At 50.2% G+C, this 13,586-nt stretch overlaps 2 protein-coding genes across 4 annotated transcripts in view; one reads left to right on the forward strand and one right to left on the reverse strand.

Moving 5' to 3' along the window:
- The first annotated feature begins 324 nt into the window (after positions 1-324).
- On the forward strand, positions 325-9,806 carry PRKAB1 (protein kinase AMP-activated non-catalytic subunit beta 1). The gene is made up of 8 exons (XM_005493455.4): positions 325-459; positions 1,284-1,452; positions 1,860-2,026; positions 2,912-3,005; positions 3,707-3,821; positions 4,964-5,097; positions 5,560-5,628; positions 5,712-9,806. Exons 2-8 carry the CDS (start codon positions 1,294-1,296, stop codon positions 5,787-5,789), a joined length of 816 nt encoding a protein of 271 aa, XP_005493512.2. The 5' UTR covers positions 325-459; positions 1,284-1,293; the 3' UTR covers positions 5,790-9,806.
- Positions 8,433-13,586, reverse strand: part of CIT (citron rho-interacting serine/threonine kinase) — a 69,804-nt gene continuing 64,650 nt past the window's right edge. Inside the window, exons 45-47 of one of the 3 annotated variants that reach the window (XM_026797166.2) lie at positions 13,279-13,476; positions 12,139-12,442; positions 8,433-11,469 (exon numbers count right to left, since the gene is read on the reverse strand). In XM_026797166.2, coding sequence (XP_026652967.2) covers positions 11,446-11,469; positions 12,139-12,442; positions 13,279-13,476 — 526 coding nt within the window. In that variant the 3' untranslated portion in view covers positions 8,433-11,445. Of the gene's footprint in view, positions 11,470-12,138; positions 12,473-13,278; positions 13,477-13,586 lie in introns of all 3 variants that reach the window. The other 2 variants (XM_026797164.2, XM_026797165.2) reach the window with 2 other exon arrangements.

The raw sequence follows: 13,586 nt of genomic DNA on the forward strand, positions 1-13,586 counted from the left end.
TTTGAGAAATGTATCAGTGTCACTTCAGTTGGGAAACATTCATCATTTAAGGACTTGGCCTTCCATCTGTACTCCCTTAGATGTCAGAGCTGACGGTTCCAGCGCGCTCTGACCGCCCTCAGGGACGCACCATTGCCCATGGCTCCAACACCGCCCTCAGGCACTGCCCGGGGCACAGCGGCTCCCGGGGCGGGCACGGAGCCGTGCCCGGCAGCAGTGGGGGCTGAGGAGGCGCGGGGGTAGCCTGGCCTGGAGCTGACCATGGAGCCTGCCCTGGGGCACGCCATGGAGTTCACCATGGAGCTCCCCGCGGAGCTCCCCATGGAGTCCCCCATGGAGCTCCCCATGGAGCGCGGGGCATCCCGGAACGGCCGCGCCGGGCTCGGTTCCCTCCGGCGGGCGCGGGCCGGGCCCGGCGGAAGCGGAAGCGCGGCGGCGGCGGCGGGAGCGCGGCGGGCGGTGGGTGCGGGCCTGGCGGGGCTGGGCAGGGCAGCGGCGGCTCCCGGGGTCGCGGTCCCGGGGCTGCAGGCCGGGCTGGGCCCCCGTGCCCCGCGGAGGTCCCGGTGCGCCCCCGGGCCCCTTCCGTGCACACCCAGGCGGGGCTGGGTCTGTGCAGGCGCTGCCGCTCCCGGAGGAGAGCGGGGACAGAGCGGGATTGAGCCGTCCCAGGGAGCGGTCACAGCCCCCAGGCTGCCAGAGCTCCAGGAGCGCTGGGACACGGCTCTCAGGCACTGGGTGTCTGTGCAGGGCCAGGAGCTGGCCCGGGTGGTCCCTTTGGGCCCTTCAGCACGGGACATCCATTCTGTGATTATTTGTTTAGACCCCCCCTCAGCTGCTCTCAGCATCCTCAGCAGGGTGAGATAACTTAACTCTAGCGCGGTCATTTCAGGCTGGCTGCTTTTGGAGCAGAAAGTTCCCCTGGTGTTGCAGCTGGCGAGGTGCAGCGCTGTGTGCGCGGGGGGCAGGAGGCAAAGATCGAGCCCTCGGCTTGGGGGGGCTCAGCAGCTCTGTGCTGTGTGCCAGGGACCAGCTGGGTCAGCTCCCTGCCTGGCTGGCTCCGGTAGAGCTGCTCATGTGTAGAACTGTAGAACATCATCATCAGTGGCTAAAAGCTGTCAGTGCCTTTGTTCAGAGTGTGGTGTCACTTCACAATGGGTTAATCACGTTTCTGAGGCTCTTCAACTCAAAAGCGCAGCCCAAGGCTACTGATGAGTTTCCTTTCTGCCTGCTGGTGTTCCAGCTGTGGGAGTGCTGTGCTGATCCGGCTTTCCCTGCTCCTTTAGATCCACAGAAATGGGGAACACGAGCAGCGAGCGCGCGGGGCTGGAGCGCCATGGGCACAAAGGCGCCCGAGGGGACAGCTCAGGAGGAGCCACCAAGGAGGGGGACAGACCCAAAATCCTCATGGACAGCCCTGAAGATGCAGACTTGTTCCATCCAGAGGAAATGAAGGTATTGCTGGTTTGTTCTCCCAGCATTGCTTGCTTGGAATGCTCTGGGGCTGTTTGGAACCTGCAGGGATTTTGTCATTGAGTTTACACAGAGCTGTCCACCCCCCTTCCTTCCCATGCCAAGGAGAGAGTGAATTGGTGTTTAAGCAGGTATAATTGCAGGGAAGAGCATTATTTTGCCTTCCATTCTTCCTACAAATTTGGAAGGCTTTAACGCTTTTGCAGAATTTGTGCAAATGAACTAGTGAACAGTATCTAGAAATGCATTTTGTATTCTGCATCTGACAAAACCTGCTTGTAGTAAACTTAGAGAATCCTGCCTGAGGGCAAAAAAAGCTTTCAATACAGCACAGGTTGTCCAGGTCTGGCAGGAAAGAACCTTTTTTGATTGAGACATTGTGCTTGCAGGCTCCATTGGAGAAAGAAGAGTTTCTAGCTTGGCAGCAGGACCTGGAGGTGAATGACAAAACCCCCACTCAAGCTCGGCCTACGGTGTTCCGCTGGACTGGAGGGGGGAAGGAGGTTTATTTGTCAGGGTCCTTCAACAACTGGAGTAAGATTCCTCTGACAAGGAGGTAAGGCAGTGCTGCTGCAGCGTGTTCCCCATGGACTGGCAGTGCCCAGAGCCATGAGGGAGGTGGGCAGCTCAGAGATGGCATTGGGCTGGGTTTACCACTGTCCTGCCTTTCTCCTCTGCCCTTGATGACAGAGTGGCTTCTCCATTCTTGGATGGCACAGGGTGGAAGCTGAGCTGTCAGTTCACTGGGCACAAACAGATAACCCCAAACTGTCCCTGCTGTGAACGTGGGGCAGGGAAAGGAGAGCTGGTTCCATCACACACAGTGTCTGTGACACATGCTCGCCATGTCAGTGGCTTTTGCCCAGCTCAGAGGGCCCAGAGGCCTGTTGGAGCAGCATCAAGTGTTTCTCAGCTTTTTTGAGATGCTTCTAAAGCCTTCTGAAGAATCAGGGAGTTCACAGCCCAAGGAATTTGGAAATTGCCAAGCAGCAGCTCTGCAGACCCAAAGTAACCCAGAAGTATTGAGTTGCTGCTTTTATCTGCTCATTGTTCATTTATTTCATGGGCATTTGGGAAATGCAATTTATGATGGCAAATACTGAAAGGCAGGGAAATATGAGAAAGCTGATCTTGTTCCATCAGCAGATAAATGAGGTCTCCTGTGCTAACAAGTAACATGAAAATGTGAGAGTGACTTTACAAAAGGTCAGTGCCAGTTATGGGATGTCAGGAGTGTAGGGGGACTCACTGTCACAGAGGAAATTATCATGAGCATTAATCATCATTTGATTCCTTGCCTTTGGATTGCATCAGAGATTCTCTGCCTGTTTAAGGTTTTGCATGAGGAGGCTTCTGCTCTGTGTCACAGTGTGTGTCACAGCTTAGAGACCAAGGCACTTCTCAGAATTCTGCAGGGCTGATTGTTTGTCTTGAATTCCAGTCACAATAACTTTGTGGCAATCCTGGACCTGCCAGAAGGAGAGCACCAGTACAAGTTCCTCGTGGATGGGCAGTGGACACACGATCCTGCAGAGGTAAAGTTTGCTTTGAGTCTCTGTTTATTGATTGAGGCATCTGAAGAGGAGAAAGGGGCTGTTCAGGCTGGTGACAGAGAGGTTTCTGCTGGCTGCTGGCCTGGGTGGCAGCATCAGCCTGAGCTCAGAGGGCAGGAGATGCAATGAGGGACAGGAGCTCTTGGCCATTGGTTTATAAGTGATGCCAAGCTTTGCTTGCCCAGTGCCAAACTGCCTTTTAGAGCATTGCAGCACTGCTGGCAGCCCAGAGCTCGCTGTGCCTCCCTGGCTCTCTGTGCCAGCATGTTGCTGTTGCTGCTCTAGATCTTTTCACAGTCCAGTAATTGTGCCAAAATCTACCAGGCCTGTTTTTCCTCCTCTGCTATAAAAAGAGCTTTAACCCCAGCCTGGCCAGCAGTTCCCCACGTGCTCAAGGACAGTGTCCAGAGCTGGTGGCACAGGTAACTCCAGCCCAGACTGACCCCTGCCTTGTCTGGAGCCCTCTGGGCTTGGCAGGTTCAGCTGGCATTTTCCCCTCCCAGCCCTGAAAATCCTGCACTTCCTCTTAACCTAACACTCATTGAGCTCTTCTCACATCTGGTTCTGTCACATTTCAAAAGTAATTGTACATCATTCTTGGTAATGCTGATTGTGCAGTTCTGAGAATCTGTTAGTCCCACAGGCTTTTTTTATTCTGGTTTTTCTGTCTTGTCTTTTGGCAGCCAGTAGTAACCAGCCAGCTGGGTACTGTCAACAACATCATCCAGGTGAAGAAAACTGACTTTGAAGTGTTTGATGCTTTGATGGTGGACTCCCAAAAATGTTCAGACATGTCTGGTATGAGCTCACTGGTAACTTTATGTCACACTTTTTAGAGCTGTTCAAAATTGCATTTTCCCTTTTTATCTGAGTTGAAGCTCCAGCAGAGATTAATCTCCACTTGTGTCAGGCCCTGTGATGTGTGCAGGAATCACGAATGCCCAAAGGAAGAAAGTGGAATGCACAGAGGGGGAAGCCTCTGACAAAGCAACACAGACCTGATGAGGAGGAGGTCCTGGGTGCTCAGTGACTTTGTTTGCCCCTGCTGTGTGCATGGCTGGGTTTAGGGCAGTCACTGGTGCATCAGTCTCTGCTTTACCCCACCAAACCAAGTTTGAGAGCCTGTACTGCTCCTAATTCAGTCTTCTCTGCTAAGGAGGTGGCTGAGGGGGTCAGGAGTTGCACTCAAGCAGGGAGAAATCAGGTGCATCTCAGTCATCACACAGGCTGGGGAGTATCCTCACAGTGTAGTGTAAATGATCTACCTAAGAATAATACAAAAATGCATTTCTGGATGAAGTTTCACGTTCCAGTGTAACAGGAGAGGGGGGATTTAGCTTGAGCCGTGTGTGAGGTCAGCCCTGCCCTGTTGGCTGCTGAGCTCTGTAGGGGTGGAGGCCATGACTGAGGCAGCGCCTTCCACCCTCCTGCAGACCTTTGAGCCTGGGGCAGGAGCTGTGCCTGGGTGTGTTTGCTCTGTGTGACTTTGCCCTGGACAGAGCCTTTTTGGAGGAAGTGTTGTGTGATAGTGGGGCAGGCCAGGAGGAGATTCTAGCAGAGGCCTTCCCCCCCAGCCCAGCCTGCAGGGGGGAGCAGTTGCCTTTCTCAGGTGCATCCCATGCCCTTGCCCTTGTAGGGCAGCCTGCACTGTGGGCTGTGAGCAGTAGAAGTGCTGGGCAGAAGTGACAAAGAAGTTCTGAAGTGCAGTTGTGCCCTCAGAACTCTGCTGCCCAGAACCTCACAGCTCCTTCCAAGTCAGACTTTGGGCACCTTAAATCCCCTCTTGGGCAGGGACTGATCCTCTGGCACTGCACCAGCTGCTGCAGTTGTACTTAAGTGCCATTGATTCCTTTAGGCTGCATGTACCTATAAAGAGCAGATGTTCTCACAAAGCATTCAGGATGAAATATTTACCATATTTACCATTTGATCTCTGGCAGAGCTGTCCAGTTCACCCCCAGGACCGTACCACCAGGAGCCCTATGTCTGCAAGGCAGAGGAGCGCTTTAAATCCCCACCCATTCTCCCCCCACACCTGTTGCAGGTCATCCTGAACAAGGACACAGGCATTTCTGTGAGTACATCACTTTGGTTTGCTAAATAATGCCCTTGAGGGTGGGAACTGGTGGGGAAAAATCTGAATATGAGCATGGGACAGCTTAGGAAAAACCTTAGAATAAGTTATTGTGCTGGTGAGTTCCTTATTATGTATATCCACAAGGATTCATCTGAAGTAAATCTATTTTTGTAGTTGACTGTCTTTAAAATGGAAATCTGAAATGCTGTTTTCCTCCCAAAAGCTAATCTTGTTAACTGTTAAGACACCGGAAGCACATAAGGGATAATCACAGTCTGATTCATGGTGCTGGTGAGAATGCAGAGGGTTTTACCCTGGGGTTGTTCTGAAATGGTGACTGTGTTTGTGATGGACTCAGTGGCTGGTCACAGATGCTGTTTGTCACCCCTCAGCTGTGAGTGAACTGTCACTTGTGTTACTGTCACACTGTCACTGTCACACTGTCCCTCTTCTCTGCAGTGTGACCCCGCTCTGCTCCCTGAGCCCAACCACGTCATGCTGAACCACCTGTATGCACTTTCCATCAAGGTGAGAGCCAGGGCATGCCGTGCCCAGGGGCAGCCTGGGTGTCTGGCCATGGCACTTGCTCACTTGTTTTCCCTCCCCTGTAGGATGGAGTGATGGTGCTCAGTGCTACACACCGTTACAAGAAGAAATACGTGACCACTTTGCTGTACAAGCCAATATGAGCATCACAGTCATTTGTGACCAATTGTTCTGGGCCAGTGCAGTCTCAGAAAAAAATGCTTCACTTAACCAAATGTACTTCTGCTCTGTGCTGTAGCAAACAAACTCTGATTTCATATTTTTCCTGAGACTTCCAGGTTCTCCTGTATTTGCCTTATTTTGTTAGCCCCACCGTGGAAGTTCTTGGAAATGGCAGCTCCACAGCACCCAGACAGGTGGCCAAGGTGTCAGTGCCCCTTGTCAGCTGAGTTAAAAAACCACCAATTTAATTAGGCTGAATAATGTCAGGGCAGCAAGAGATCAAAGAGCTTTAGCAGCAAGGCAGACTGGGAGTCTGCCAGCCCAAAGTCTGGAAAGTTCAGGATTCTTGGGGAATCTGATTTGAGCATAACACTCAGCAAAAGCAGGCTCATTACTGCTTCCATTGCTCATCAAACACTATTTCAGTAGCAAGTTCCAAACTTGCCTGGCTGAAGTAAGTGTGAATATTGATGATCATTTTGTAGCAGCCTTTTCTGGGCAAAATCAGCAACATAATCATCACTACAAGCTCATTATTATTTTACGGTAGAGTGGGGTGCACTGTTTCTACTGTGAATAGCTCTGTAGTTTTTTCTCTTCATGAGAACTGAAATACATCTTTTCCCCTGTGGAATTTCTGGTAAAGACAATTGTTTTTAATGGCTGGATTTTTCTGTAAATCATAACTGTGTCTTGCAGTAATCTGCTTTTGGAAAACTGGTTTCTCTTGCTGTCACTGATGAGGACTCGCTTAAGCTGAGAAGGAAGGAGATGGATGGATTCAGTTTAGGGATGAGTCCCTCAGTAACAGCCTGAGGGTGACTGTGAGTCTCCTGTGTCCAGTGGCCAAACTCACCCCTCAGTGTCAGCAGAGTGCTGGATGCAGCACCCTCTGTGCCCAGGGCTGGAGCCGGGCAACTTTTTATTCTGTTTCTGTTTTCTAAGTGATTCTAGTAATGCCAGGCTGCCTGTCCTTGGTGCTGACAGCCTGTTTTATCCCAAAACAAATGCAACATTAATGCAAACCTGCTGCCAGTGTGCTTGTTGTGGTGCCTGGGGCGCCGTGACCGTGCCAATGACAAGCAGCCCCTCCCAGCGTGGGGGAAGCAACTTTGCACAAGTCTGAGGACTCAGAGTGGGGACAGAGCTGCAGCAGCCACAGTGGGAGGGTGCCTTGCCAGCCTGGGGTCTGTTCACCAGCCTTGTTGCAATATCTTCAGTAGCTGAGTAGATCTGGGTCTAGTGCAATGGTTTTCTCTGAAAACTTTCTTCATTCTGTGCTATGGATAGTATTTAGTATTCTGAACTACAGAATTGCTTGTTTTCAACCTCTTTAGAAACAAATAAAACATTTTCAAGAGATGTGGGTGACTTGGCTTGTTACTACCCTTCCCCCTTGTGGTAACCTCGCCTCAGTGAGTTATTTTGTTATTACATGTGATTTCCTGATTGCAGTTTTATGCCTTGGTGGGTTGTACAAGCTTTTCATTAAATGGTGCAGATTGAAACACTTTCTCCTCTTGCACTCAGTCAGTGAACAAGACCGAGGTGTTCATGCTTATTTCTGATGTAAAGTTTAGAGGAAGGACAAGAGTCCAGTTATTTAAAAGCTCTAGCAGCAGAGCTGGAAAGCTTGGGATGGGCCTTAAGCCTCCTGTCAGCTTCTCTTTGTTCCAGCAGCCACTTCAAGCAGACCTTTTTCCTCAAGCCTTTGTCCTCACCAGGGTGACTCTGCAGGTCCAGCTGTGTGAGGGGACAATCTGTGACATTCTGTGTCCTTGCAGTGTCCAGGAATGCCAAGGCTGTGGGGTGTGTGCTCAGTGCTGGTACCTGGAGAGCACTCCATGTTCAGCAGTGCATCAGCTATGGTGGAACCACAGGACAGGAACAATTGTGTAGAAAGCTGGAGGATTTTTAATTTTGATTTTTGGTTGGTAACCCCTGGCCCTGTGTCAGCTGGCAGAGGGCTCAGTGCAGGGACTGCAGCCACCACTGCACCGTCAGCTTTTGCATCCCCAAAGGTTGGGAGCCCCAGGCTGTGGGGGGGCTGCAGGAGGGACCCTCCCTCTGCTCCACCCTTCCCTGCCCACGGGACCAAGCCCAGCTGCCCCCAGGCCTCCCCAGCCACGAGCAGCAGTGACAGAGGCGAGCTGGTCCCTGGCACCCCGAGTGCCAGTGCCAGGAGCCACAGATCTCCTCAGGTAAGCCACTGCCACCCTCAGCCCCCCAAAGCCCTTTCTCTCCAGCAGAGTGGAGAGGAAAGCTGGTGGTTTTGGTTTTTGCCAGGGGGTGGGTTTTGGGGTGTTACATTGCTGGGTCATTTTCTGCTTGACAGGTGAATGAATTAATCACTCTGTGTTTCCTTATTGCAATGGGATGAATCAAATCCCTCCAAAGGCAGAAGCTGGATCAAGAGTTGGATTTATTAGCTCACTTACATTCCCCACCCACAGCTCACAGTCTGTGCTGTTATGTTTATTCTTGGCTGTTGCTAGGAGAGCACATTTTTTTAAAGGTAGATGCAGACGCTTTTGTTACAGTCACTTTTGGGGACCCTGGAGTAAACCAGTACAGGAATAACAAGAGCTCCCTGCCCTCCCCAACCCCCTGAATTTCAGCACAGCATGTGGGGGTCAAGCTGACATGGATTTGTGTAGGTTTCTTGGGAATCAGAAAGCTCAATAAATATTTTTTTTTTTTACTCCACCAGTTTCTGGATTAATTTAGTTTTGTTACAATTCGGATCATGCATCATAGGACTGCAACAATGAGCTTTAAATAAGTATTGTTTGTGCACAGTAAAAGAAATAAAGGAACATTGAACAAGTCAGCATTTCATCATATACATCATAGTAGGCACAATAGATAAAATCAAGCAGCTCGGGGTTGATGGAGAGCATGTTCATGGACAATGTCATGTAGACCAAATTGTAAGAGGAGCCATTGGGTGCCACCCCCAGAGCCCCCACCAAGGCCTTTCTCAGGGCTGAGGGGGTGGGTATGTGCACAGAACCAAAAACACTCAACAGTAGGAGGACAAATTAAGTTACTGTAGGCAGCAGTGTGAATATTAAAAACCTCTTCCTGTGAAAGAATACTTCAGACCCTGTAAAAACTAGTTCAGTTAAAAATAGATGTATTTACATTTAAGTCTGATCTAGCAAGTTTTCCCAGCAGGTGTAAGTTAAGCTGTACAGTAACTGCAGGTTGTACTCAATCTGACTGGATTTGTGAATGGTCTTTTTTTAAAGTTGCAGCTATTAGGCCTTAAAGCACCAGCATTTTACAGCAGTGGGATGAGCAACTGCCTCCCTCCACTTTGCTCCCAGTACACTGCTGGAGTAAGTCCCCAACCAGTCATTAGATCACACTCTTGTTAATTAAGATGCCTTTTTTCCAGCTCAGGGTGTGTGGGGTCACTTACCAGGGCAAGACTGTTTTCCCAGACACTCACAGGAGCTTCAGCTCTGCCCCTGTCACCGGGGGGCAGTGACTGCTGCTCTGGTGAAGCACCTGCATAAACCCACCTGGGTCCGTGCATGTGAACGTGCCTGGGGTTTGTGAAGCCACTTATGCTACCGTTCAGGGAATGAAGAGTATTAAATGCTGAATATTGCAGGGTTTGCTCTGGGGTCAGCTGTGGATGCCCCAGAGCCAGGAAAGGGGCAGGAGGGGCAGGGGCACTCCAGAGAGAAGGAAGCCGTCATTTCACCATGCCAGTCAAGATAGTTATTTGTTTTATTTGGTTATTGTTCAACAACAAAGTTCAATACTTTCCCGGTGGAGCTTTGAACTGTCCCTCTGGTTCCCTCCCTTGTCAATAATAAAAAGGTAATGAAGAAAAATCCTGTACTTTTAGAGACCTAAAACCTCATTGATGCTAACAAGCTTCAATTGCAATTTAATGTTACAATATTTCTTCATGGGAGCAGGAGGACTGAGGCGAGGCCCCTCCAGTGTCTGAGGATGGCTGTCCACAACCACCAGTAAAACAAAAAGCCAGTGTTGAAAAACGCACAGTTTACAATAAAAAAGTAGAAACCAATTCAATTCCCTTTTGTTACGAATATAAAGTTTCTTGTAAATATGTACAGTCCTTTGAGCTATTTCTATAGCAGGAAGCATTTCACGAACAAGACACAAGATATACACTTTCAGGACTCAACAAGCCCATTTCTGAGGTCTTGAAGATCTTCCATGAGATGCAAAGATTTAAAGACTGATCTCAGTGACCTTTCGAAATATTCAGACCAGGAGACAAAAACTTTCAGCAAATTTCCTGCCAAATCATCTGACTGAAAATAACCCAACAGACAAGAGAACAGAATACAATATTCATGAAACTCGCCAAGGGACACTGACAAGGCATTGGAATTTTGATGGGTTTCTAGAACAGGTTAGCACAGGCTTGCAAGGGACTAGCAGAAGTTTAAGTGTGGCGCCAAGGGAAGAAGACTGGATGCAGTTTTGCTCTTTCCAGTTGTAAAGAACATGGTTGTTCACTTAGAATGTTGCTATTGCAGAGTGAATGGTCAAAACCTGCTTTGAAAATCATTTGCTCTCTGCTTCATGTTCACAGCAAAAGAGAATAGGAAGCAATAAAAGGCTCGAGGTCAGACACGGGGAAGCCAAGGTGTGTCAGCAACTGCCAAAGCTGCTCCCTGTGGGTGTCCTGTGCCAAGACACCGGATCTGATTGCACCACAAGCTACAGCTCACGGGAGGAGCCAGCCCTGGGGAGCTGAGGCTGGCAGGACTCATTGCTGAAGAGACCACGTCCAGTGCTGAGAGGAGAACACAAGTGTGACTGTGATTCTTGTCATAGAATAAGGCTTGGTAACTCTTCGGTGCCAAATTTCCAGAGTAATTAACGGCTATTTGCAGCGTAATCTAAAGGTTTCAGTTAATTTACAAGTGAGGTACAATACACTACTCAGCAAAGCAACCTAAAAGGAGAGAGCCAGTGATGGTGCAGCAGCATGCAGTGAACTGTCATGCAGAAGACCTGGATAAAGTCTTACAACCCAGTAGCTTATAGGTAATGCACTTTGTCTCAGGGCCGGGCAGGGGGCTTGGTTAAAGCAGGGTTCTTCCCTCCCCATCAGAGCTGCTCTAAAGCGATTTTAGTGAGAACAAAATAACTTTCAGAAGTGGCAGGTGAACAGGCTAATCAGAAGAAATTTTTCATGTGTTCTGTGGAGAACATCCAACCACAGCTCCTATTGAAAGACTCACTCACCTTGGCCCTTCTGTTTCCAGGCCATCAGGGGCTCCCAGCACATCTCAGAACTTTGACCAACTCTCTGTTAAGGGGTGCTAACCACAGTGATGACCTGGGGTAGGACACGAGTCCCATTTCCTGGATGAACTACTAGGGACTAAAGTGGATACAAAAAGTTCATGAACTGCTTGAAAGAGTAACAGTAGTACAAAGTGCAAAAACAGGAGTGCAGGAAAGTGCAGAGAAATTAACTGAGCTGCGAACGGTCTTGGAAAGCGTCACGGCTCGCGCTGCGGAGCGAGCTTTGGCCCAGGAATGCTGTTTGGGAGCTGGGCTGCAGACAGATGGAGTGCATATTCTCAGTATATTTCCTTTTTTTCCTGCAGGTCAAGACGAGTAACTTTGTCTAGCTGAGACTTACACTGAAGACTGGTCCCAGACCTGGCAGGGAAACAAAAGGACAAGTTACAAGTCATGGGTGCTTCTCTTCCAGGCACGAGGTGGTGGGAGCAGTACATCCATCACCTGCTGCTGCCACGGAGCCAGGGCTCCTGTCATCACAAACACTGACATGGCTAATAGGCAGAGTAGGCCTAGGTTAAGGTCTGCTAAGAGGAATGGAAGGGGCAATGGGGTTCAGGTTGAGATTGCTAGAAGTAAGGCTAGTATTAGGATTGCGATAAATAAGATTGGGGAGGATGTTGATGGTTGAATAGCTTCTTTGATAAATAGTTTTACTCCATCTGCAAGAGGTTGTAGGAGCCTGAATGGGCCAACAGTGTTTGGGCCCTTTCAGCCTTGTATGTAGCTTAGCACAGCAGGCTCCGACATTATTCCCCTTCAAGTCCTCTATCACTTGCTAGTAAATGCGCAATTGCTTTCAGCCCGTTCTAGGGTCAAGCAGCTTTTGCAGTGTCAGAACCAGCCCAGGGCTGGTGGTCACAGGGCCAGTGAATGACTGACACCATGTGGGCTCTGCTCCAACAGAATTTGAGGAGCAGGGGTGTGAGCTTTGATCTGCTCTTGTGCTTTGCAGTGCCACCAGCCCTTCTGCACTACACCTCCAAGCCCTTCCCTGAGAACAGACATTCCTGCAGGCTCCTGCCTTACCTTATTGACTTGAGCAAGAGGAGTCCTGGCCCCGCTCGCAGGCACCCTGCCCCGGCCGCCGTCCTCGAAGAGCCGGCCCGGGGAGCGCTCCCTGCGCGTGCTCAGCAGCCGCCCCGGCGACTTCTCCCTCTCCAGGGGCCGCCCCGGGGACTTGTCCCTGCGCAGCTCCGTGCGGCCCTCGCGGTACCGGTGCGGGGTGCTGGGCTCCCGGGGGTGCCCGGGCCCTTCGGGGGGCCCCGGGCTGGAGGCCACGCGCTTGGTGATGTGCTCGTTGTACGTGGGGGGGCCTCTCTTGTTCGGGCTGCTGTCATTCAAAAATAATTGATGCGAACCGCTGAGTGACAAAAACCTCCCGTCACGTTTTCTTTTAGCAAAAATGTAACTTTTCCCCCTGCACCCTTAGGATGGGGAGCATCAGCCCCTCCCTGAGGCAAGATGGAAAATGCAGAGGTATTTTGGCAGCTGGAGTATCCATCACGTGAGCCACACTGGCAAAGTGCCTTAATGAATTGCCAGTGTAAGTCATGTTCTCTGGCCTGTTCTGTACACGACACCTTCTCATACACTCCAGCCATATGCTTTTCCATATAAAAATACACTAAAATTTGATATATGTGTTTTCACACAATTTTCTGTAGCTCAGGGATGTTTAGGCCAGGCTGGGATGAACTACAAGCCTCAATTTCTGTTTCCTTTGCACACAGTGGCACCATCAGCCCAAGTATTTAATTACCTGTATATCACATCACAACTTGCCAGCACTAATCTCCCTAAGGCAGACCCATTATTTGATAGAAAGGGGCTCTTGCTTTACATCTTGTTACAGCCAAGCCGTGTTTAGTGTCATATCAACAGTATCTGAGCTCAAAAAGCTTTGAAGCCAGAGCTGTATCACAACATCAAAGCAAACCAGCACAAGGTCACAAAGCATTTGAGGAGATTATCCCCATCTAGAGCTGATGCTTGTTTCCTTGTGGATATTAAGCCATTAGTGACTCTATTCCAGCATTACAGTAACAGTCACCAGGCTCTAAGAACACAACAAGGGCAGCCCACCACAAAAGGCATCAGGAGGGAAGTTTGCTGCTGAGGCACCCAGGCACCGTAACACTGACATTGTGACACCCGATGTCCCCGTACCTGCGCGTGGCAGAGGAGCCTCTGTGGTGCTGTGGCGGCTGCTGCTGCTCGTTGTTGGTCTCCTTCACCAGGTTGCCCTTACAGCAGATCACCCTTAGCTTGTCCTGGTAGGAGGAGGCCAAGTAGATGGCTCCTGAGGAGATGGCAGGCCCCAGGTACCGCGGGTTCGGGATCTCCAAGTGGGCTCGTGCCGGAGTTCTGGGGAAAATTGCAGCAAATCTTTACAGTGGCAGCACAGTGCTACCTTTTCCTGGCAAATCCATATATTCCTGCAAAACAGGCTGTTCAAAGAGATGAAAAGAGAGCCA

The sequence above is a fragment of the Zonotrichia albicollis genome, chromosome 18 (genome assembly GCF_047830755.1).
Source record: "Zonotrichia albicollis isolate bZonAlb1 chromosome 18, bZonAlb1.hap1, whole genome shotgun sequence".
NCBI classification, from domain to species: domain Eukaryota; kingdom Metazoa; phylum Chordata; class Aves; order Passeriformes; family Passerellidae; genus Zonotrichia; species Zonotrichia albicollis.